The sequence below is a fragment of the Leuresthes tenuis genome, unplaced genomic scaffold (assembly GCF_036924035.1).
Source record: "Leuresthes tenuis unplaced genomic scaffold, fLeuTen1.0.hap1 SCAF_16, whole genome shotgun sequence".
Taxonomy (NCBI): Eukaryota; Metazoa; Chordata; class Actinopteri; order Atheriniformes; family Atherinopsidae; genus Leuresthes; species Leuresthes tenuis.
Genome location: NW_027325370.1, coordinates 6989255 through 7016318, shown reverse-complemented (window position 1 = coordinate 7016318; position 27064 = coordinate 6989255). Strand labels below are relative to the sequence as shown.

General features: G+C 41.0%; 1 protein-coding gene across 1 annotated transcript; it reads left to right on the top strand.

The window, feature by feature from the left end:
• hoxc1a (homeobox C1a) lies at window positions 1-4739 on the top strand. Its single transcript, XM_072367046.1, has 2 exons — window positions 1-596; window positions 3937-4739. Exons 1-2 carry the CDS (start codon window positions 83-85, stop codon window positions 4239-4241), a joined length of 819 nt encoding a protein of 272 aa, XP_072223147.1. The 5' UTR covers window positions 1-82; the 3' UTR covers window positions 4242-4739.
• The last annotated feature ends 22325 nt before the right edge of the window (window positions 4740-27064 follow it).

Sequence of the window (27064 nt, the reverse complement as noted above, 5' to 3'; positions counted from 1 at the left end):
TCTGACCATGCGTAGCTGGATGCATGAGAGGCCGGGCATAGAGTGCAACCCCGTCCAATGACTATGCAGGGGAAAGGTGATAATGACTTCTTATCAAGAGTTAACAGCCGAAGAGCAGACGAGCCTTCTGTTCACTGACTTCTGCCGAGCTAGAGAGGTCATAAACCTGGAAATTGGCGGCAGGTCTCCTCTTGAACTCTGCTGTCATCATGAGGAGGGTAAACTGGAGCTGGAAACCCCTTCTGGATTTTATTCTCCGTATTTGACGGAGCTCACCTCTCCGGACAGCCCTCCTGCACACCCGCAATATGAGACTCACGAGGGATTCTCCACACCGGCCTCCCTCCACTCGTCTCGTGTCCCCTGGCGGTGCAGGGCGCACGACTCTCAAGGATGCAAACATTCATACAACAACGACACTCGACACCCCGGGTTTGGGTCACTTTCAGAGCAAATTCACGCCTCCTCTAACAGCAGCCGCGAGATTCACGTCGCCGTGGGAAGTTCGGCCAGCTCGGACTGTCACGGAACTGCTACGGATGACAGGAGGGAAACTTTTGAGTGGATGAGGATGAAAAAGAGTCAGCACCGGGCGGGTAAATTTTTTTTTTTTTTAGAAGTGAATAGAGGGATATTTGGATCTTCAACATATGTTTATACTCTGCATTTGCACAAGCTTGAGTGTGTGTAAGCTGTAACGTTCATTCGTGGCTGGGAAAGTTTGTCTGAAGTTTCCACTCGGTCTTGGAAAAGGGGGAAAAAAGAAGAAAAATAGCTGACGTCCTTTGTGCGTCACCCAAAACAATTTTCTCCGTCATCAATAGGCAAGCTAAATACATACAAATCGAATCGAAACCTTCGAATGGCAGCAATAACTGTTGTCCCGATGAGACATTTGAATATGCACACGAGGAGTCGGTTCATATTTCCTTAACGGTTTCATGCTGTGTTATTTAACATTTTTGCTCCACCTACTGTTATAAGCAGGATTTAGACTTTACAGAGAGGGAGGGCGAGGTACAGTGAAAGGCCTGCTTAGCCTCAGTGTATATTCAACCCAGATGGTGATTAATTATTTACCCTTGCCCTTACTAACCAGCAGACTTTGAATAATGCAGCAGACCACTGCCTGTCGAGACTCACAGGAAGTTGAGTAAAACTTACTCTTCTAAGCTGGAGTGCTCCCCAAGTATTGATTAGTTGTCTGTTTGTAATGAAAGCCCTTGTGTATTGATTTCAGTTTGCAGCACCTTTACATGTGTCCACCTTTTTAACATAATTGCTGTCACAGATCATCATTTCACTGACTGATGAGTTCTGGGCAGAGAGCCCACAGAAGAATACACATCCCAGGCTTAAAAATACCAATAGGCTACTAATGTGAAAAATGCCTGTCAATCCTCAATTTCATTTGAGTTGTAGTATCTTATATAGATCCTTCATTTGATCAATAGTGTCACTTGACTGACTGGCCACTGTACTTTGATCAGGTTTCATCAATTTTAGGAAGATTTACAAGGGGTAAGGGGTGCTGCTGACCCTACTGCTCAGTGACCCACGATGCAGCTTTATTACAATCAGTTCATGGTAAAAGGCCTCTGCAAGAGATGCAAGAAACCAATAAGAAACTATTACAAACTTCAGATCAGTATAAACAAAGCAATCTGTTATTTTGTCACCAATTGATACACTCAAAATATGGATTATGTGGGTTGAGGTGGATTATACACAGACTTTGATTTCAGTATCATACGATGGAACATTTCTAGCTTTGACACTACACATTTAGGGCCATAACTCTAAATTCAAATAGTGGGTATATGATGTGCATCCACTCTTGCTATTTTGGGAAACATGATATAAACACCAGTGGCATGTCTCAAATAATGCAATATTGGGGGAAACCCAATAAGGAAACTACTTTTGTTCATGCTCATGCATGTCAACTTTTTTTTTTTCATTGTTGTGGATAAACTTTAATGTTGCCTAAATGTGGAAGGTAAGTTGGCAACCACACCTTTCAGGTAGAAGTCACTTTATCCATAACACACAATAGCTGCTCATCTGATCCAAATCCATGCACTTTAGAAAGCCATTTATTCACACCCGCCCACGCACAAAGACATTTCCTTGCAGCTTTGTTAGTATCTCTGTAACCTCTTTCTGCATCTCTCTGAAGGAGATCATCTGAAGGAGTAAGTCATTAGCACTACTGTGTAAATTGTAAAAGAATCATTAGTGAAAGTGCGCTTTCCTCTTGAGGAGGTATTGGTTTTGGCTCAAAAAAAAAAAGAAAGAAGTTTCACGTATTCTTCGTTGTTGAAAGGCCTCCAAAGACCTGCTGTAACCTGATCTCCTGGCTCCTGGTGTATATACTCCCTGTGCGTCATTCTTCAATTATGCTTTGACAGCACCTGAATTACTGTGGGCTGGATGCCCAGATGACTGAGGCAATGTGTATTGATCTATACCTTTTCCTCTTCCCTCTCCTTGGTTTGGAAGGCCCTTCTATTCCATGTGCTGGCTGGCTATTTTTAAGCGTACAAGTCATTGCTCAAATATTTAGTTTGATTCTTTTATGCCTTCTGGCTGGCATCAATTCTATTATCTTTGCAGCCATTAATCAGAGCGTGCATGTGATTTGCACTACTGAAAGCTGAGGTTCTTAATTACGTACAGCTTATGTGTATTGGCCCCTCATATTCACTGCCTCCTAATTCTCTCTTCACATTCATTTTCTTGATACACAGATGTTGACATTTATCCTATAACTGACCTTTCCATCTGCTATGCTTTTCCAAGTGGCTGGAGGCCTGTTAACCTTCCTCTCAATGAATTCTGGTGGGAGGTTTTGCTCTACACCTGGCTCCATTATACAGCAGCAGCACCAGCAGCAGCACATTTTCTCAGAGGCGAAGACACACTGACGACTACCCACAACGTCAACAATGAAAAATCAAGATATAGCTGCAGTCCCTGTCATTCATTGCACATAAGTAGCGCAGATGATACTTTAATGCGTAACCCAGAAACCTCAGAGGATAAGAATGGGGAACATTTGTCATTAAGCAGTGTTTGTAAAGATTTGTAAACTGTTAAACTGTCATTGACACAGAATGGCCCAAAGGCAAATAATTAATGATTCTGATGAATACAGTTAATGGACTGTAAATGCTACAAAGTTGTGAATGGCCAAACACTTCTAGGTCTACTTTCAGTATAGCCCTTTTTTTCCCTAGAAAATGATCAGCCTGCAGTGTAACACCAACACAATAACTGTGTAATGCAATGCTGTAACAGCCCTGCGCTACAAGTGAAATGTTAAAATCTCCCAGAGGTGTCCATACAAAGCTTTGGTGATTTTCTTTTTTCAAACTTGACTTGCAATGCTTTGTACTGCACATTCGTGTCTGTTATCACGTCCACATCTGTAGATAACACACAGTTCCAAATCAAGCTGTTTCAGAGCTCCACAAGATTTTGCAGTGTGCCTATGGGCTGTTGTTAAAGTTGATACCGCTGTGAAATACATCTTTGTTGTACAGACAGAAATATGGCACAGAGTGAAAACAAACTGGCTCTGAGCCTGTTCCTACAAATCAGTTTAATATCATCTGAGGCCCTTTGTTTCCTCTGTATCTGATCATTCTTTTGAAATGATCTTTTCCATGTCTTTCAGATTTGGCTTTAAATTATTTAGATCTGTGGTAAATGTTTATTCACTTTATATACAAAAGCTCTGTTTATATTTAAATGTGGTCAACTTTTAATACAACAGATTTTTTATCCGTTGCAACTTTTGAGGCAAATGCTTATCTCATTTTCAGGATATGGGCGTGGATAATTTAATTCAGAGAAGTTCTGTGCTTCTTTTGTGGCTCGCCTCATTGATCTTGCTGATGACTCTTTTTTTTCCTCCTTGTGCTCTGTTCCCAGCCAGAATGCACATGACCTGTGGGTTCAGTGTTGTCGGCTCGGGCCTCGGTGATCTGGAGGCTGGAAACCGCAGCATCTGTAAGGACCGCCATCTGACGGTGAACGGGGCCCCGAGGACCAACTATAGCACCAAGCAGCTGACCGAGCTGGAGAAGGAGTTCCACTTCAACAAGTACCTGACGCGGGCCAGGCGGGTGGAGGTCGCCAGCGCCCTGCAGCTCACCGAGACGCAGGTGAAAGTTTGGTTTCAGAACAGACGCATGAAACAGAAGAAATTACAGAGGGATGGGCTGCTCTGCTACTAGCGGCCCGTGCCCCCCAACTCACACGCCGTTCTGCTGGACACCCACTCATCTACCGGACCGACCTCGCCAAAGCACCTGCCCCTGAACTCCTGAACTGCATCGTGCGTTAGACAGCGCGGACACCAGGCAGCAGATGTTTTGATTCGCGTTTGCATCGCTCTCAATCGGGCTTTACCTTTATTTGTTTACAACGATTGGATGCTAGTCGAGAGAAGCGCAATGGCAGGTATCTTCATGCAAGAACGGGTGAATGCGATTTGTCATTATCCCCGGCTTGAGACTGGCGCTCTGATTTGAATATTGAAATTCAAGTCATCCCATTGCGCTCCTGTCTACACAATGTAAACGAAGATACAAACTTATTCAATTGACCATAAAAACTGTGGAAGACTATTTGTTTATTTTGGGCAATTTATTCAGGAACCGACGTTACTTGAATATATTTTATTCAAAAGAACGCATGTTTAGTAGATTTGTTCGAAATATTAATATAATTGATTTAAGGTCAGCATTTGGTGTTTAAGTTTTTCTTCCCCGACACAAACAAATATCTATTTGGTATCATTTTATTCCCCTTTTTCAATAAATTTAGAAAAAAAATCCATAAAATCCCACTGTTGCTGTCTCAAACGAGCTGATTGGTTTATTTGATTCTCTTTAAGTTAGATGCACCTGTTTAGACTCGATGGCAGAGTTTAATGCAGCGAAGTGTTGATTCTGATTTCGTGATATATGTAGTAGCCTCTTTTACCCGTTGTGAGGTTTTCATTATCCTCCATACCGAGTGATTAACATGCCATAATTGAGGGATAGATTTATTGACCGCACTTTAGAATATTGATCCACGGTGGTCCATCTGTTTGAGTCAGAAAATCTGAGGGCATTTGCATGCATCTCTAACTGCGTGTTAATGGAACGCAAAGACATCACGATTGGGAGATGCTGCGTCTTTTATTACCCCTATACATGCATCAGAAAAATGATAATGTGGCTTGAACACTCATGCGGGAGAAGAGACAATAAAATGTCTGTGCTGTTTTGCAGATTCACCCATAAACTGGGTGGCCCCAGTAGTTTTAGCCGCTAAATATTCCTCCCAGATTCACATCTCTTCTCATATAAAGTAAATGATTGTAAACACGACTCTTAAACACTGCTGTGTGCTCGGTATCAGAGGGCATTTCTATCATGTTAATGTCTATTATGATATCAAGCTATGAGCCATCAGCCACATTAATTCTTTGAAAGGGAATATTTTTGTTTAGCTTTCAATTAACGTCATTGCTTTGGATATGATTGTTGATACTTCCAAAATTCATCACAACAAATTAATCAAACTTGTTTTGAAATAAAATGCTGTAAATAAAAGAATAATAAGGCATGTTTTAAACCTTTAACAGGTGTCATCCTTAGAATTTTGCATGCAAACGAAATGCTACGGATAGCGCTTTGACAATTGCATCTCTGTGGGGCGAAAGAGTGGACATGAGGGCTGCAAGGCCAAGCTAATATATGCAGTTACACCAGAGTTCAACTCTCACCTCCTGACCCTTGTCTTGCCTCAGGACAACGATGACCCGGTCAGTAGCTCTCAGAGAGAAAGATGCACCATTAATTTGGGTGACCTCCAAGTCTGAGCTTTTTCTTTCATTAATTTTCTTTTTTTTTCCTCCGACATACAACTCCCAGCGCTTTTGTTCTGCTGTGTGTGAGTCTCTATGTCCACACAACAATATTTCATCGAGCTGAATAGCAGAGAGACCAGGCCATATGATAATTGTTCATATTATAATTCCATAGCAGACCAGATAATGCTTTTTTTTCCTGCACCAAGAACTAACCTAATTTTTGGTCTATCTCTTATTCTAATAAGCCAAAATACGTGCCACTGGCTCACTTTATAAACTGGATGAAAGACTCTTTCTCCCCCCAATAGGTTTATAGAATATGAACCAAAGGCTAGTTCTAAAAGCAAAGTTAAAAAAGTTACTTGAGCACTAAATGTTATTCAATGTCAGAGGCAGCACTAACAAAATTTGTAGCAACTATTCATTTGATGCTCTCAACTTATTTATTTCAAACACATTTGTCTGAATAATTTTAAAAAACACATTAATCCCCCCAAAAAACTTTCTACAATGTTTATCTCATTAATTTGAAATAAAACTAGAGAGGAATAAAAGACCAAACATGGAGAGAAGCTGACATTTGAAAGTTGTTTTTTTTTTTTTTTGGTAATTAATGAGAATAATTTTACATGCAGGCAGGATTTTAAAAAAAGTGTTGCGCTCAATTTATTTCAAATTTGCATTTAAGCAAAATGCATGCCATCAAGGCTGCCTTTCTGTAAACAAAATAGTACAAAGTGGAATGTTTAACAAAACCGACAAATGTGTCCATCTCTCCAATGCAAAGTGAGCACTTGTCAAGGTTACGGGGATGATGATGACGTCGGAAACAACATAATGACAATGTCCGTGATTATCGAAATTATTCCTGCTGAGAAGCGTAAGTTGACCTTATTTGAAACTCCTTCATCATCTTGTGCAAACATGGTCCCCTGCCACAGGGCTTCAGGTTATATTGTGCACAAGGGATGCTTGCAGCAGGTGTGCGCTGAGACTTCTTTTTTTTAAATGCAGACTTACTTCATCATAGTTTTAATAGATTCACTTAGAAATATACAGCTAGCAAGGACCAAACATATGAAAGATAGTAGATATTGTGAATCATATGGCTGAGGTGAAGGCGAAAGGAAGTGTTGATTTATTTTGGGTGAACTATCACTCTAATTTCACTTTGTGGCAGCTTCAGCATTTGCGTCTCAATTGATGAAAGGAGAACTGCATTGTTTGTTCAGACCTGACATTTAGTCTGAAAGCATTTGAGTGTGACCCCAGTATGATGAATTTCTACTCTTCTGTAATTCCTTGCTGAAGATCTACGGTGGGTTCGCAAGACTGACAGCTGTGTTGTGCTCAAACATGCAAACATAAAGCACAAAAATGAAGACGAACAAAAAAAAATGTAAACTTGCTTCTCATAAGTAGCCAAGCGCTATTGACACTGAACAAGCTACAGTGTTCTTCGCCTTAATTCTCTCTTCCATTTCTTTAAAGCAATAATTTCTCATGATTAAATCTGCTCTAGAAATCTTGTTATTCAACTTATTCATTTTAATCATCAAGCGGCAGATTAATAATAAAGTCATAATTTCTTATAAAAAATAAAGTTCCTGCCAAATTTTGTTTAGATGAAACTCTCCTGAACACGAAACACACAAATGAAACACACAAGTGAGATATCAAATTAAATCCAGTAATATATTAGTGCATGATGGATGAGAGTATTGACAGCCTCTATTTCCTTCTGTATCCTGTTGCAAGTTGGCTGATGAGGGCAGCTGTTATGATTCTCCAGAGGAAGGCTGTGTGGGATGAGCAACAAGGGAGTGTATGTGCTTTATAGAATATCTTCCATTATATTTTAAATGAACAGATATACGTTTCTGAGCTCATTGTAATTAATGCTACACTGACCTAAAATTTACTCAAAACATAATGTGCATGTAACATCCTTACCAGAGCTCATGGGAGTAAAATCAATTGATCATGTTAAGCTCTTTCTAACTCTTTGTGAGACACAAACAGATAGCTCTGTTGTTGTTGCAATCATAGATCATTTGAATGCTCTCCTCCTTTTTAGTTTTTCTGCTTGTCTGATTTTACTGTTTTTCTTCATTTGCAAAGACTTTCACGCACTATTAGTCTTTTTGGTCAGTCTAATTCACATATTTGACTAACAAACAATTTGTGCATCAAGAAAGTTGAAATGAAGTGCACCTGTCTGTGTGACTGTGTGCCAATGCTCATTTGGATGCTTTGTGTACAATTACTCAAATATGTGTTTTGTTTCCTAGGTGCTACTAATATTGCGTTTAAAAGCATACAAAGCACCTATTTGAATAATTGTTCACTCACACACGCACACACTCACACACATACAAGTCTATACATAACACATTCTGACGGAGCCACACTCAACTGCACACACACCAGTCCAGTCTTTGCTTCTCCTCTCCTGCTCCACTCCAGGGAGCAGATGTTTGGGGACAGATTACAGCCTCAGCGAATTTCTGTGTACACGGCAAACAGCAGCACTCAGCACTTCTGGCTGCAGTGGGAAATTTGCTCTTGGGGGTGGGGTGGGGTGGGGTAGGGATGGGTCCTTTGAGTCAGTAGAAGGTTTTGTGTGGATGGGAGGAGAGGGGAAATGAGTGAGAAGAAGGGTGCACACAGAGGTGAAACTGTGTCAAGGTTGTAAATGTGTGCCGCACTAAAAAAAAAAACTACATTTCCTGGGAAGTCGTGTGATGGGATGGTGCAGGAGAGCATCCTGGACAGTATGTTTTGCTGTATACTGCATGTAGCATCATGCTGCTTCAGGAAACTCAATCAAGACGGCCCTGAGACATACCTGCCTATGTGACCTCTCCCATGTAGCTCTATCTACTTACTAGTTTAGGCTGACCTTTGAAAAGTTGCAGACAAGCATAAAAAATAAAATAAAAAAGAGGGAAACAAAGCAATAAGCCCTTTTAGATAATGCTGATTTTGCATCTAAGACATCGAGTGTAACTTGGACCTGTGATGCTAATGATGGCACTGACTTAATGCCAATGCCCTTACAGTAGTAAGTTGTCTTGCCCTCCTAAATTTGTATCACATCACAAATTTGCAATTGTTATGTAAAATGTCTAATTAAGTCTTGATTAAATGCACTTCTTCTGTCCTTTTTATCCTTCCAAAATGTGTACAGTGCAGCTGTAGCGCATATGCTTAGCAAGAGGCCACACACAATCTAATGTGAGTAGGCTCAAGCAGACACATACAGCCTTATTTCCAAACATATGTGCAAGAACACAGATTTTGACCTCTCATCAGTGTATTATAATCCTAAACAAACCATCATAAATTAGCCCTGCAATGCTTATTTGTCTGTACGAAGGCAACCCCCTACTCTCTGCCCCTGGGGTGAGGTTGCCATAGTGACAGATTCATAGACATATGGAGAGAGAGGAGAGTCGGGTTAAAGGGGCGTGGCTAAAGGGGTGAGCTGAAGGGACGACAGAGGAGAAAGGGATGGGTGCCGGTATGAGGATGTTGGCGCTCTGTCTCTCAGATCCGTCTTTGTGTTTTATCTGTCAACCAGCCATCCTAGGAAGTCTATGCTCAGTGAGGGAACAGTTCATGAACTTTCCTCAGTCAAGTCTCCATCAAACGCCATCTTGGCTCCATTTTCACGTGGAAGAGAAATTATTTTTTGAGTCAATCTCTTGGCCCTCAAAACGAAGTATATGTATCATCAACTTGATTTGGAAAGATGTACGCACATTTTACAGTCTCTTGCTGTTTTGTTGTTTACGAAAATGACTAATCAACATCAAGAGAGCAAATATACAGATGTTTTTAGTCCTCACTAATTAGATTCATCTGATGTTATCAACCTTTTAGCCCACCTGAGGGCAGCTTGGCATTAGGCAAGGAAAAGGGGGAAGACAGGGATAGGAGACAAGAATGAAAGGAAAGAGGTGTGTAGGATTGAAGCAGCCATCAAGACTGGCCTTGCTGTTATAAAAACACAGTTGTTTTTTTTTTCGTCAGCCTTTTTATGCAAAAGGGAAAGACCAGGTGCTCAATCAAACCTCACGCCTACTGTTTTATTTTTCATCTTTACCCCTCCCACTGCTTCTTTGCACAAACCCTCTGTGTGCCTTCCATCTACCCTTGCACCATTCTTCTCCTCCTCTTCCCTCTTTCTGTGTCATTCGTCTTCCCCTCTGTCTTTCTGCTGCCTGCTCTCCAACTGATATGAGAGAGTGACCCGCAGGCCCTCAGGGGTCAAGTGATACAAGGTCATTGGCGGGTCATCTCTGCTGACTGGCTGACCTCTAAAAGGACTTCTGTAAGTAGCCAATCAGGTCTCCCCCACCCCAAGGCAGATCCCCCTCCCCAGCTCATCAGCAGCCTGTGTCACGTGACCAGGGTGAGGCATCAGAGGGAGGATGATTAATGATGCTTTTAGTACCTGTTTAGAATGAAGCTGTCCACACCACACTGTAATTACCCATTCCCAGGCGGCAGCTGCCCAACGTAATTGCTTTTTGTTTGTTGACCTGGTTTATTGAAAAGAGAGATGGCGTTGGCTAGCTAAGACAGGGCGATGTACAGTATACAGAGGTGAGGATATATGTATGTCAAGAATTTTAGTGGCAGAGTGGGGATGAGATTTATGAAAGTGACACAAAAAAATATACCTCAGCTGTGTATGCACACTGAGGAGGAACAAGTGACACAAGACTCAAAGGTGCTTCAGGCTTTACAGTGCAAGAACCAAATCAAAGTGTAGGTATAGGTATGTAGACAATAAATGTCAACAACATTGATGCAACCCTCCTGCAAAAGGTCAAAGACAGCCACAGACCTTTTGTGCAAGGTTACTGCATATTGCTGAAATACAGTGTACAACATTCACAGTCAAAGAGGAGTATGATCTGTCATGCATAATTTATGTCAACATCACAAAAGCACGAGCTCTGCGTTGCAAAGAAAATTCAAAACTAAGTTCAGAAGGTCAGTGGAGTACTGTGCCTGGAGATCCCCCCTCCCCTCTCTTCTTTGGCAACATGCCTAAAGCGAATATGAAAATTTCAGTACCTGCGGCACAGCGCCACGAGGACAGTGACAATGAAACTCAGATAAACAGTCCCTCGTTTGACCTATGTGGAGCATAAATTTGCCGCCCATAAATCCTTGAGTGTTTCAGCTCTGTTTGGCGCATTTGCCATGCCTCTCTACCAAGACTGAGAGAAGCAAGTGTCGGATATCAGCGCCTCTGTATGAGCAGCTTTCATCCTGCTCCTGGTTCTCACATAACTCAGTCCTACAGCCTTTATCACCGCCTCATAAATAACTGGGCTATCGCCTGATAATGTCCGCTTAATGCTTAGTCAATAAAGCCCACAGTAAGAGGGGCCTTTTTTAGCCTCTCTCCTGTACATAAATATAAACAGTGCAGTAGATTGATGTGATGGGCAGGCTCTTTCCACACTGGGACAAAAAGAGGCAACGTGTGGGCCCAGGAGCTGAAGGTGGGCTGTGGGGCTGCAGGTGTTTAGAGGAGATAGTGGGCTGTAATGAGGGGGCTGCGAGAGAACGGCTGAGTGGATAGCCTTGACTGATCACCTGTGAAAGACACATGCACTCATACACACAAACGATACCACACAGACTCTGATGCAGACAGGCACATGCGCACATAGGCACAGCCATTCACACCAACACACACTAATGCCATCATTAGTTAACCCATTGGTGTCAATGCCTGGTGCACAAAAGCTCATCCTCCCTATTTGAAGGGCATTAGAGCCAAATGATAAAGAGACACTGAACTGCTTTTGTATCTTGTTAGCATCTTACCTTTATCTCATGACACAGTTACAGAACCAGCTATACCACAAAATTACATCCGGGGTTGTGAATTTCATTGTCTTGTGCACCATTGCAGAGACTTTTATCGACCATTTGCACTAGTCATCAGACCATCCAATTCCAGTGCAGAGCCAGGGGCAGCTGTAGTCTGTGAGATGGCTGGAATAGGATCAGACTGAGCCTGGGGAGACAGAAGAGACTGACAGGGATGTTCCTGGGCTGAACGAGAAGGTTGATTCTGATCCATGAGTTAGTCAGTGTAGCAGCACCTGTGCTTGAGGAAGCAGCTGGGAGAGATGGGGAGCAACAACAATCTGTTCAAACTAAGAGGGATGATGTAATCGCCACATATTGACATATATGGTGGGGTGCAGTTGTCAATTTGGTTGTTACGTTTTTAAACATTCTGTGAGACCAGGATCAACAAGAGATTGGGAGATGCAACAAACAGGACAAAAAAATGATCTAATTTATTCAAGCTGTGAAATCCATGAATAACAACATCAGTTTCAATTTTGTTTGGTAAACATATTGGACATATTTGATCTATCTATCTATCTATCTATCTATCTATCTATCTATCTATCTATCTATCTATCTATCTATCTATCTATCTATCTATCTATCTATCTATCTATCTATCTATCTATCTATCTATCTATCTATCTATATATATATATATATATATATATATATATATATAGCTATCTATCTAGCTATCTGTACATATATGTGTATATGCATACCAGATATTTGTCCCCCATTAATACTTTTTAAACTCTATTTTGTTTGTCTTGGGTGTTAGTTCGGTTTATACATCTTAACAACTTAGTTAAGCTTTAGAAAACCTCATGGTTTTCCTTGAAACACTCTAGACAACAAATTCCAAATAAATACATAAACTAAAATACATTCCTTTGAAAACGGTGTAATGACAAAAAAGAACAATTTATCCCTTCCTGCACCAAAAGATGATGTAAAGGCTAACTAATAATCAGAATGCCTTGCACTATTCACAAAACTTGACAAAAGGCAAGTGACTACAGAATTAACTTTTCCAGTGAGATGTCATGGCATTGTGTAAGTACAGCATGCCAACTTCCTAGTTAGCCGTATTTTACTAGAAAGCCTAAAAGCTGTTGTACGCCTGAGAGGGATTGGATTAGGATAAAATTCAGGGGAAAATTTCATTGTTCAAGAGAGAAACACTTTAAAGTAATATGCAAAAAGCAAAACTGTAATAAATCCACACTAAATAACCTGCTGTTTCATAATGTATTAGTACACTTTTTTGTACAAAGTGAGAAATCTCCTGTAATGCATAAGAACTTCAGAGATAAATGTTTGCCCAGCACAACTACATTTTACAGAACACAACCACAGAAGTAAAAAAAAAACAGGTCCTCCAAAGATTGAAATATTGATTGTAAGAATAGAGAAAGTTCTCGCTCTTTCTTGCAGTCTTCAGAAACTAAGTTAAGAAACTGATGAGATCATAAGAAGAAAACACCAAAAACAGGAAATTACATCAACCTGTTGCAAAAGAACTTGGATTCTGTCCAATCATAGGCACGATCTGTATTCCCTAGTTTCAAATTAATTAAGCAGTTGTTAAATTTGGTTGTGTTTTCTCTTTTGTGGTCATGTTTTATTAAATATGATAGCATTTAGCACTTCAGGGCCACTGTAGAGAGACATGTAAGGTTTCTATTTCAAATCAAGTGATGATTTAGCCAATGTCAGCACACAGTTTTCACTGTTGTTTTAGAGACTGCAAAAGCTCTGAGGGTCCACAAGAGAAAATATGTCTAAGAAATAATGGGCTTAACTTAAATTTTCTATATAACAACCAGTTGGGAAATGCATCACATTGCCTGTAATTTAAAACCTTAGCAGTCAATTGGAAATGTGTTTGAATAAAACCAAAAACACAATAAATCCGAACAACAAAAACAACACCATGCCAGGAATTACTAACCAAGAAAAAATAACTAACTCAGAATTTATGCAAAACAACTAAGGCCATGTAATATAAATTAATGATAGACCAACCAACCTTGAAGTTGCTGGAAGGACAATTTCCTCACTATAGGGATGCTAGTTGCTCTTAGTGTAGCTCCTCTCTTAATATGCTCGGTTATCACCAGAGCAGCAGCTATTTTTCAACAGAATGCAAAGAGATGGGATTATTACAGATGAGTTTGTCTGACTCTGGGTAAGTAATACAATAAACTTATTTGATAAAATGTTGGTTGTACTTAAATGCATTATACCCTGTGTGTCTGCAAAAGCATCTCTGTCATCTTCTGCTCCTGCTGGACCTCATTTATCAACATTTGCTGCAATGCATAGTGCTGGAATTCTCTGAAAAACTAGAATGAAACAATGTGATGTGATCATTTCCAGGCTCAGAAGGCATTACTTTTATGTCTATTACTTGTTCACGGATTCTGTAAGAATTATTTAAAGGGAAAGTAGATTTAAAACTACTAATGCAGATCTCTATACTCCTATTTAGTTTCGGAATTTCTACGGAAAAAAATGCTGCAGTCATTTAATGACTTTAGATTTGTAACGTCGATGTCGGATTTCTTCTCTGTCAGGTGCTATAAAAGGCAGTAGGCCTCATGGTCGGATTGGGACAAATTTTGGGGAAAGGTGAAATAGGAAGTGCCCAAAAAACTGATGACGGCACTGCTGTGAACACTGCGGCAAATGAATCTCCTGGGTAATGGAGACAGACCTATTGCAAAATTAGGAGAGACATTAACTGGGGTATCAATAAATAAACCTCTAATTAGGAAAAAAGAAGCGGAGCAGAGCAACAGCAGCAACAGCACAGGGGGAGAATATCAATGGCACGATTACATCTGTATGCAGGCACAGCACTGTGTTGAGGGGTTGGGCCTCACAGGGGCTTTACCAATGGCACTGGCTCATCTATCCATTCCCGACTCACCCTGGCAGAGAGCGTGCCCACTCTTTGACTGTGCAGTGAACCCAGTGCACCCTCCCCTCAGTCCATGCCTCCCCTCCAAGTGCAGCTCTGGGTTTTTCCACCTTCTTTCCTCTAACCAGCTTATCTTCACAGTGCCCCGAGTGTGCCGCTGTGCACTGTGACTTCACCATGATTGATTGTAGTGGGGGTCCTTCTCTCCCTGAGTGAGACAGAAAATGGAGGAGGGAAAACAGGGGAGAGTGAGGGGATAATGGGCAAAGCCCAAGCCTAGAGAAGGTGTGTGGTGGGTAAAGTGAAACATGTCTTCACAGGTATGTATGTGTCTTCTTCAGGCGACATCCATACATCAGATTTTTTAAAAAGGCGTCCACGCTGGCAAGGATGAAGACACGTTAGGTTGACATGCAGATAAGTAGGCAACAGTACATGAGGACTACTAGTTGTTTGGTCGTCAGAGTGAAGGTTTGGAGGTGCAATCTAGGTGTTGGTGGCGGCGGGGGGTTGAGGGGTGCGTGGCGCTGACCGCTCCCTGTCTCTCCCCCTCTGTTCCCTGGAGGGTAATAAAGACTGATGACACCGATGCTGTGCCATCCGGCTCCACAGTCTCCACTGCACAACCATTTGCGCCATCATTTATCCCCCCACCACCCTCCTCCCCCCACACACCTCCCTCCCCGCTCTAATTCTGCTTTAATAACCGCCAGCTCCATTCATCAGTGTATTGACAGGCATGACAGGCGGTGCGGCACACACTAACTCCCTGCCCTTTACTCGCTCACAGCCGGGGTCAGCGTGAGGTCACACAGTCAATAATCACAACACACCTCACTGTCACCTTGGAGTGACTGCATGCCCTGCATATCTATCCTTACACATGCCCAAGCTACCCATTTACTTTGGAGCTTAGTACATAACACTGTGAACCACTATTACAGTATTGAAAGCTATGGGCAGGGAGCAGGAAACATGCATAGCACAGGGACTGCTATTCCACCAGTGGATCAAACAAGTGACTGTGGCAGAGTCAAAAAGATTCACAACATCACCCCTGAAGTAGTTGATTCTGTCTGTCATGCAGAACATCATATTTGCTCTCACTACCTCTGTGTTTTGATGGGATGGCTTTTTTTGGGTGGGTTGTGAGCGTATGACACTGACAGTGGGCAGTCATTTGTTACAGGTGCAGAACCTCCTTCTCTCTCCTTGGGCATTCACCTCTTCATATGCAAAACATGTCCTGCTGTCCTCCAACTCCAAAACAGTTAGCTGCCATAACACATTTTTTCTTCATTTCAGCTTGACAGTGACATTTATGTTCATTTGCTCCGCACAATTGTGAAGCATCTGGAGAGGCCGTTTCCCTTTTTTCCCCCTCCTCCCTCACCTCTTCCCTTTTTTCTGGCCTGACAAAAATATTAATGCACATTTGCATGCCACACTGACTAAGCCCTTGATGAAGAGTAGGATTTTTAGGAACACACAGAAACACACCCCTGCGATTTCCGAGAAGACTGAGGAGTGCAATGAAGTCTACTGTTTTCAGACAGATAATAGTATGCTTGGCAACTCAGGGGATAGCCAGGAACTGTGGCACTGGGAGCCTATACCAGTTCATGTATCTTGTGTGCAGGGGGTAGTGGTGCACAGGGGAACTAAACATTCTGCATAAGGGTCTTGTCCAGGTGGCACCCACCCTTCTTCCCTCAATGCTACAAGATTTATCACTGTGCTCTTGCACAATTCACAGTCCCTTTCCCAACCTCTTTACACATACACCAGCATATATAGTACATTACAGAGGGACAAAATTGAAGTCCCTTCCGGGGTACAGTCATGCAGGTAAAAAATATGCCAGGAGAAGTATTTTATATTTACTGTGAAACAACTAAATTCCCTTGATCAAATGCATATGCGCACATAACTCTCTGCTCCTGGTCCCTCTTCACCTACCCTGGACCAGTAACAGCAGCAGTCAGGGTTCGGGCGCTGAGGGCTCTAATCTGCAGTGCAGGTCCCATTGGCAAGGATCATTGAGCTAATTAATAATGTGGCACAGAGAGGGATGGCAGTCATTACGGAGCCACGGTTGTGTGTGCTGAGATGCTGTGGGCTTCTGTGTATGTGAGTGTGTAGGGTGTGCGTAGGGAGGGGGAACTGCGGACACAGGGGCTGACTCCAGTATGCAACCTTTTGATTCATGATTGATTCATTGATTTATGATTCACAGAGGCCATGCAAACACACACATACACACACACATGTGTAAACATACATATCGCACTAGTGCAGATGCACTCACACCACACAGACACATCATTTCTGAAGTGAAAATTCAGGTATATTGGTATTTAATTTAGTATGAGCCTTTTTTCTTAGCCATCAGCCAAACCAAGGCTGTGTGTTATGTTAGACCAGACTGTAAGTCAGACACAACCAGAGCAGAACACTGCTCCATGGGGCTCTGTATAAAACACTCTACTGCACCAGCAGAGCCTATCATTTCCAGTCTGCAGCCATATGTTAGGAGGCACTGTATACATCGCCAATATTTACTATAGGCAAGGGGACCAGAAGGCTAAGAGCACTTAGTTGTGTGAGGCAGCCCAATAGCTCAGCCTGGGCTAATGAAAGGAAACAACAGGAGCAATTAGCAGTGTAAACAAACAGCTCGCAGAGGCCCCAGTCTCCAGCCTCCCCCCTGACAGTGAAGGGACTGGCAGCCTGGAGTTGGAGGTAATTGGGAGAGCTAGGAGCCGAGACAAAATCAATGACAGCACATGCAGACACTGCATGATTACTCACCACCTTGCATCTCAACTCCAGGGACTAAAACACGACAAGATACTGCAGCAGGTTTGACCCTGACAAGTTTACACTGGGTCCGGAAATGCTGTTTGACTGTACCTTAGTTGCAGACACACACAGGCACCCACTGACAGCTGACACAACACAGTATACAAGCATTGCACTTTGACCACTGGCCATACAGGGGCCTAATGACCTTGCTCTCAGTCTAATTGATCTCATCTTGGTGCCATTTATGTGTCTGCCTGTACACTAATGTCTCCTACTCACTCACTCATTGGGAAGTATCAGCGTCTACTTTGCGACCATGTGGCTGCGGCCAGCAGACAGTCGTACTGAAGCCATGGCCATGTACGTCTCCTCCTACTCCCTGAGTGGAGCCGCAGGGTAGAGGAGCATCCCTAATGCAGTTGGCTGGCTGGGATTTCTACTCTGCAGGGCACATTCTGCTGCAGGCAGGCTTCTGTTGTCTGAGTGCTGGCCAAGACAATAATCAGCAAGAGAGACTTTCCTGCAGAGCGTTACAAAAGTCTACCGTACATCCATTATTGGATGGGAAGTACAGGTTTCCACTGAATCAGGACTTGTTGACTCTCTTATGTGAAGTTTGCAAATATACTTTCTGCAATAAATGTATTCTTTAGAACTAAACTGGCCCTGTTTTGGTTTGTGGATAAGTACTATTGAAGACATTGAAAGCAAAAAAATAATATACTTGAGTTACTTGCATGTTAGTTTTATTTCAGTATGTAACACAACTATATATTTAGTTATACTCTAAGTGTCTTTACAATAGCTAGGTTTATACTTCTTAACCATTTTTTATCTTATGAAAGTATACATTCAAGAATGTAGCAAGCATACTTATGAGTACTGTTTGTATGCTAGTTGTGACTGATCAATCAATTTTTTGTTAAACTATATTTCTAGATATCTACTCTTATTGGCAGCTATTGCATGGGGTCACTTTGCTACAGCGCATTCACTATTCAGATGCAAATGTTTTTTTAAAGTCTTTTTTTTTCTCACCAAAACATTCGAGAACAACCCAATAACTCACTGAAGTCACTGTGTCACTGCTATACACGGTGGCAAGTCAAACACAACATGAGCCGCTGAGCTGTAAATGTAGTGAAATACATGGAACAACCCAGTACAACAAAACATGCATCATATTTTAGCTGTGGTCCATACGAGCACATAAACAGGACTAAACCGCAAACATGAGTCACATCAGAAATTCACTTTTGTAACCAGTGATTTAAATTTTACATCGAAAGACTATTTTCATCTGGCTTGATACTTTTATGACCAGATTTAAGATCATAGTTAAGCCCATATACATTCAAGCAATGGCCGTAAAAGCAGACTGTACATATCAAGTCTGTTCTCAAGCTAACTTCTACCTGTGTACTATTTGCCCTCATTCACTCAAATAAAGTTGTGAGTATAAACTTAAACTAAGGCCTACGTAAAACATATGCTATCTCAAAGAGGGCAATATCTGTGAAAATATTATTAAACAGACAGTTGTGACAAAAAAAGTTAAACTCATATCAGAGCCAAGTGTTCTAAAGAATTATTATACGTTTCTTGAAATATTTCAGTGAAAAGTTCAACTATCGATCATGTATACTTAGACTTTTTGTAAGTTTACACCTTCATCATTGTTATTAGTATTATCATCATCTTTATGAATCTCGTTAATCGGTGCCTTGTTTTTCAGTAATTCTAGAGCATTTTTATAGGGTCCTCCCATGGTACCTTTTTTTGCTTTATGAGAAAAGAAGAGTACTTAAATTTGCCATATATTCTTGTGTTTTAATATATTTAGATGCAAAGTATTTGTTTTTGGGGGGGTATAATAGAGTATATAATAATCTATATTATACATATATATTTATATTGGGTAGAATACACGGAATGTTAGTAATGCTGTTACAAAAATGCACATTAGTGTTAATTACAAATATATATTTTTTTAATATATGCCTGATAAATACATAAATAGAAATTCAAAATTCTACCTTTTTTCACAAATTACATATACCTTTTTTGAATAAGGCCAGTCCTGTATTTGTGTTATATTGTGTCACATGTAAGTAACTTTTATGTGTGACTTTTTGTAGGAACATATATCTGTTTAAACAAATGTAGTTTCGTTAATACAAAGGTAAAAACATCTGTGATAAGATAATATCCAAAGAACAGAATGTAATGCTTAAATAAACATTCATGCAGCATCTTTTGAACACAAGTATAACACAAAGTGCAAAACAGAATGAGAAAGATGAAAAAAAAACATATAAAAGCTATATGCATATAGCAGTAATATAGTCAAATATAAATGAATCCCTACCATCTCCGCAGATGCCACAAAGTTACCGTTTGCTTTGGCATGCATTTAAAAACAGGACATTTCTTATATCAATACCACATTTTAATTTTTATTACTTCTTTATAGTCTGTGATAGTAGGAGCTAAATGTCCAAAATGTGAGGAAAACTGACAGACTCGTGACTGTATTTCAAAAGAGATTTCACATTGGACATGAATTTTGAGCTCACACTGGAGCTTAATCTGGATTGAAGAGACTTATTTCATCATTTATGATTCAGAAAATTGGAGGGGAACTCAACATTTATCACCTACTTCAGCTACATTTCTGATTTACTGGTCAAATGGATGGATATTGGCTCTATTAGTCCTCATTATTACTGTAAATTCGGCAATACCACCAGATCGGCTCAGCAGGGATTATGGACCTTTATTAGTAGAGTGGAGACAGAGACAGAGATACCCTCTCTAGATGCAGAGCAGGCAAAGTACAGAGGCAGGAAAAAAGAATGTGATCAGACTCCCCATAATGTTAATACAGGAGACAGAGCTCTGACTAGGGTGCAAAACAGTGCAATTCAACTATACTTAACAACATCCTCTGTAAGAGCATTCCTTGGTTGAGGCAGCCAAATGTCTGGATGCTGGACAATATACACACAGACTTACACACACATTGCCTGCCCAACAAAATCCAGTGCATTACTGCTCTGGCGCTCATTGACAGAGCTGCCACTCACCACAAAGATGGATGTTCCTCATGGGACACTTCCAAACCTAGTTCATTAACTCATTTGTTTTGCTGATCTAACTACCTTTGAAAACAACACTGAGGTGAGTTAGTTTGAAAAGGGGGAACATCAGAGTTTTTTTCCTTTTCTTTTTTCCAAATTGTGACTATGGCGCTCACTACCTTGACATTGGTAAAACACCCTCACGGGGACTACTAACTGTTGATACAGAGTAAAAGAGCCAGCCACCTTTTTTTCTTTTTCTTCCTCCAACTTTTTTTCCTCTAACAAACTACAAATGATGTTCTCTCTCCTGAGACACTGCACAGTTAAATCCTGTTGCTCATTTATGCATGTTTCCCCTCCAAGTTCCCTGATTAAAAACATGCAAATGACTGGTTTATGACCCCAGCCTTCCTCAGCATTATATTAACCTTAACAAGCCTTTAGAATTAGCATTTTCATTCAATTTGAGATGACTCAAAGATTCTCCAGCCACCACACTCCATGCCCCTTCTCACATCTAGAAACATCTTCATCTCCTGTCAGTCTCTTATCGGAACATGTCACTACCACAGACTGCACACATATCGCACAGAGAGTGCTGAATTCATCACACAACCCCAGCCATGTCGATAGTCGCCTGGCTGAGCAGGCTGATAATGAATTTGAACAGTTGCACACCTATAGCAAAGTCATTTACTTTATCTGGCCGATAAAAGGAAGTGATAAGATAGTGGCTTTGCACTGTAAGAGTATCAGCTTCCTATTCATCTCACCAAGATCTGCAAATGGCCAAGCTCATCACTCACAGCAGCCACACTGAGCCTTTATCGATAGAATTTAAGAAATAGCTAATATCTCATAAGCATGTGTGCTTATGACCCATCATTTTCATATCATTATCAGCCTGAGCATCTGACTGCTATGTTCTGCTAAGTTCTCTAGCCTCTCTGCATCTCTGCTACTTTTGGTTCAGGAGCTACTGGGAGAATACAGGTGCAAATATGATTTGGGCCTTTCCCCCTTATGAAATTGACCTGCTGTAATTGACACAGACACACTGGCAATTTGATTAGTTCTTCCTGCTGCTTGAGGGCATTTGACCAAAGCATCTTCATCCTCTGTTTCATGTATGTAGCTCCACCTATTGGTGAAGTCAGAGAATAATACAAAGAGCAAATTAAACTTCCTTGAGTCATACTGGGTTTTGAATTGAGCCACTGGGCCAAATCAAACATTTAATAAACCAGGACCCATCTGATCCTTAAACCCTTAAGCAGTTATTGGTACAGGACCACATCTTTGTTTGACAATTATAAATAACGTTTTTCACTCAAAATGATATTTGCATGCAGCCAGAAATGATGCGGGTGTGCAAGTGTGTGTGTGGTGTGCATGTGTGCAGCAAGCCTGCGTGTTTGCAAGTATGCATGTGCCGCTGAGTGTAGTTTATTACCGCTTATTACAAAGAAAACTGATAAGACCCTCTTGAAGCACTTGAGATAAGCTTGTTGGCTTAAGTGCACTGACACTGTCGCCAAACATGCAAGGCGTAGGAGTACAAGACAAGAAGAATGAGAAAAACACACGCACACACACACACATACACTTCTATGGAACATTCATTCACCACAATGAATAAGAGCAAACTCAATAGCAAAACCGTGTGTCTCATGAAGTGAAAATGACTGTACATCGATTAATCAAAAAACGTCATTAGAGCTGCCAAACATCAAAGGCTCTCTGATCACAGCTCATTCTTGAGAGCGACACCAATAGCCTCATTTATCATATTTGTTTGAGCAAGGAGAGGTAGAGGGAAGCAAGATGGGAAAAGAGAGAGGAAAGAGTCCAGAGAGTGCTGAGGGAAGAATTTAAGAGGAAAAGTAAGGAATGTTTAGAGGACTTCTATTGTAAGAATTAGGGTGAACTACTTTAAAAAAAAAAAACAGAAAACACAGGTACAGAAAGTTCGGAATAACAAAAAAAAAAAGTTTGAGCCGAATGAGAGATAATTAACGGCAGAGATTTTAATACCACTGTTTCCAGCGAGACAACACCTGGAGTAAGCCCTGGCCCCTGAGGCCCTGCAGGTTATACTTGCTGGCTCAGAGCTTCACACACCTGCACACACCAAAAATGTGCATAAAATGCTATCTTTCCCTCCACCGTATCATTTTTATTATCTGTATGTCTCACCCTCACCTTTGTTTGACCCCATGAGACCTCAAACACATCATACACTTCAGTAGAGATTTATTATCGTTTATCATTTTATTAACATGGGAAACATTTTGGGGAAGGGGGGGTTATTGCTAATTTCTATCCAAATACTCCTTGTAAGAGGACATCTTTAAAGTTTATGCAGCTCGTGATCAAATGGATTTTATATATCCCCAGGCTCTTGTATTCTCCAAATTGCTTCAATAAATAACTTGTAAGTCTAATTATGCAGCAATTAATTGCAGCCAACGTGGAATGCCCATCAATCTTGTATTGTGAAAAAGTATTTTCCAGCACAGCCTGGCAGTCCAAATAAGAAATTTGATTAGATTTTGCAAGCACGTATGGGATTGTGCATGTGTGCCAGTTTGTCATTATGTGTGCATGTGAGTGTGACTGTATGTGTGAACCTGAGCAAGTGCCCATGGAGGTTACAACCAGATCACAGAAGAGAGAGCTCCATCCCAGCAGCTCTGTGCAGTCTGCTCTCTCTGCCGTCTCGTCCAGTTGCTATGGCAGCAGTAGTGAAGGCTGTATCCATGGCCAAAGGAGGAAGCTGGCATCCCCCAGTAACAGACCTCCCACCCCTCCTCTCTCCCTGTCTCCCCCCGCCGGGCTGCTGACCCGCTGGTGAACCTGCCTGGGGGTCAGAGGTCAATGGCTCAGAGCTGTGGAGTGACAGTGAGGGATGATGAGGGAGAGAATGAGAAAGAGAGGAGTTACACCACACAGATGGGGAGGAGAGATGAGAAAATGAAAAGATGAGACCAAATTTGATTTCTATCAAGAGGTGGGGGTGGTGGTGATTTTGCATTTCAGAAAATGGCTGCTATTTTGTTCAGCGTCTTTAAAATGGAGGTGGATTCTACTAACTTCTCTTCCTCAGTGGTTCTAAATGTTTAAAATGTGTTTCCTTATTTGTGTGTTGATGTGTGCAGAACTCACAGGGTTTGAAGGACGTGGGACAAGGGAAGGAGACAAGAAGAAGAGTGAAATTAGGTGGACTCTCACTATTTTGTTTGTTGATTCTGTGGGTGTGTTGGGGTTGCAAGAGAAAGTTGTTCTCTCTGGTCAGGGGAGAGTAAAGGTATGTGTGAAGAAAGTTTTCTGTGGTGTATGTAGTCAAAAGGGTTGATATGGTTTGGCGAGGTCAAGTGAGTCGACCCCTGACCTCTTTGTCTTTGAGAGGTCAGACAGTCTCAGGTTTGCTCAGAACACAACTTCTTCACCTTCAACATGTGAGAGCTTTCATACCTGTGGATCTAGAAGTGTTAATCAACTTCTTTGAGGGCAAATTTGTTGGCAAGATTCTTATTTTTTTTCATTCAGTAATGAATTTGAATTTTGACTTGTTATCTATTTAAGTTTATCTGAATGTGCACTTGAGATAATCGTTTTCAAGTGTCATTCACTTTCACCCTGAGCACTGCACGGTCAGATAAATGGTTTGTCATTTGTTTTAAGGACGGAGCAAGAAAACAGATCAGTGTGCGGTGGCCTTGAGGTACAAAACAAAAAATATTCTTTTGTTAAAACAACAAAAACTTAAACACAGAACATAGTAACAAAGCAGTTATTTCTTTGAAATGTTGTTTTGCTTTGTGAAATGTTGTGTTTCTGAGTTAATGTTGTTTTTTCCAATGTTCTTGACTTCCTGTTTTGTTTATTTCTTGATTTACTTTTATTTTGAGATTTTTTTGTGTATCTGTTCTGAATTTGTTGTTGTTTTCTGGCATGTTGTCATTTTTCTTCTGTGATGGTTTAACCGATGTTGCTGTTTTCTACTAAGTGTTGTTGGTTTTCTTTTTTGTAATTCATAAAATGTTCTTTTTCTTTGTGTTGTTTTGTTCAGCCTGATGTTATATTTTCTGTTTTGTTTTTAGAAATGTTCTGTTTGTTGAATGTGTGATTTAGGTTTTTGGTTTTGTGTTCTCTGGAGTTGCTTTGTTTACTAAAATAATTTTTTTAAACAATGTTGTGATTTCTAAAATTATGTTATGCTTTTTTTTCTTTGCCGTGTTTGTGTTTTTTGCACATTGTTCCATTCAGCATCATTTCATTTGTACGTGAGGAAATGAAACCCTCACCCAACCATACATACACCACCAACACATCTTCACTGTTACAGCCTGTGAAAACATATTATCATCATCTTTGTTGCCAATAACATGCAGGAAGTTGCCACAACTGCCCGAGATAAGCCGCACAGATTCATTGAGCAGCAGAGTGGCTCCTTTGAATACTGTGAGGATAACATTACCCCCCAGTGGCTAATGTTTGCTACTGCATGGTGAAATTCATGAGTGAATGTCATCAGACAGCAGTACAATCAATCTCTATATGTAACACTTTGAGGTCCAAATCTTCTCACTGAAAAGACAGCCTCTTACTCTCTGCCTGTTCTTTAAGATGAATGCAGAACCTAAACCTTATCAGACTAAACTGTCAAATTTTGGTCCATTGTCAACATTATCATTGGCTGATGTGCGGCACTGGGTCCACCAACTCAGGACTGTCAAGCAGAAACCCACACAGTAGCTGAGAGGGCAGGGCAGAGGGTGTACGTTTGCTTTTCACACACACAAACATACTCGCTCAAGGCGCTATGCAGACACCTTATGCAGTCCAAATCTCTGCTGCATTCTTTTTCTTCTGCGTGTTCTCCAGATGTCGTGTCCTCTTCGTCACCCCGTTCCTTTGCTCCGCTCTGCTCGGTTCCCCGCCTGGAGACTTGTCACAGCCCCTAACCGCATCAGGAGCACTGCTAGATTGGATATACATGATCTGTCCATCCATCAATGGGGAGAAGGAGGGAGAGAGAAATGGCAGTCTATCTGTGAAGAGTGAGATAGAGACACGAGGAGAAGGAGAAAAATTGGGATGGATTTTCACTCGCAAGCATAAAACACACACGACAAAGGAAATCACATTAAAGAACAAATCCAAACAGAATTACATTGAAAAGCTGTCTTACATAACACATGCATGTAGGTTTCTTGTGCTTCTTCTTATGTTCAGGATCATACAGGAAGAAACGGTATTCTTTAGGCAGTGCTGCAGAGAGCTGTGTTCATTATTGCTGTTGTTGGCTATAAAGGGATTATTTATTTTGCAGTTCTGCCCAGAATTGTACAAAATGGCAAACTTGGAATATCTGTGTAGCCCATAAAAAGGTGAAAAGTGCAAGAAAATGATCTGACATTATCTGTGTGTCTCTGTCCATCAGCATCTGTGTCTTTGTCAAAGATTCTGTCGGTGACGCTAAATCACGAATCATGTATTATTGCTCCTGTAGATTGTCTCACAACATAGGCACACATAGTGAAAACCTCTGGGAGCTGAGCAAACACTTGTTTCTACATATTTATATCTGCAGGTGTTCTGGTGCTATTCTCTGTTGCAGACCTTGTTAATCAAGTAAAGAAAAATCTTGGGGAGAAGTATCGGCTCATTTGTGTGATACTAGAGTTTTACATTTTTATGTTTTTTTATGGTAGTTGTAATTATGTTGTACTCAGTCCATTTTGCTGATTTGATATAAGGTGTGATATACTGACTTATATTATAAACTCTAGATGTTGAGAACTGGAAACCTCTATTTTTCTATTAATATCAAATAAATAAATCTAAAGGCAAAAGAGAGACTACAGTAAAAACAGAAAAGCTCTTATCATTTTTACTTGTGGTATTGACTCTTATAGCTTCAGACAATGTACTGTCATGTGTTTGCTTGATGTTGAATATACAGTAAAAGGAGGGTTCAGTCTGAGGTTTCTCCACCACTCCATCGTTCCATGCTGAGATATTCATCTTATGTCTGCAGCTCTATCTTTTCCATACATTTCCAGATGATGTGGTATCAGAAGCACATCTGTTTATCACCTCCCTTTCTCCTCATTCTCCATCTTGCTCTGCCTGTTTTTTCAGTCTCCTTCTCTCTGTTTGTCACCACACCTTTACTTCTGTCTTCTCTCATCTTTCCCTCTACTTTCACTCTGAAACCCCCTCCCACGTCCATATCTCCCTCCATCCTTTTCTCTCTGTCCCCACTCCTCTCTTTCTCTCTCTCTGCTGTGTTCTGATGAATTGCCTTCCCCTCCCGGTGAACTCGACCGATAATCCTGGGGAAGCAGTAAAAGACCATCGATCAGCCCTGCAGACAGGCCCACAAGCCACAGCACAGGAACAACACGCTAACAACAAACCTCTGCACTTGGCTCCTAGTTTATGTACATATGAATATATGTATGTATGAGTTTGCTTTTGCATACATAT

Excerpts from the sequence above, each read along its gene's own strand:
- hoxc1a (XM_072367046.1), top strand. The coding sequence starts at position 83 with ATGACTTCTTATCAAGAGTTAACAGCCGAAGAGCAGACGAGCCTTCTG. Across the intron at positions 597-3,936 it reads AAAGAGTCAGCACCGGGCGG|CCAGAATGCACATGACCTGT; the intron begins GTAAATTTTTTT and ends CTCTGTTCCCAG.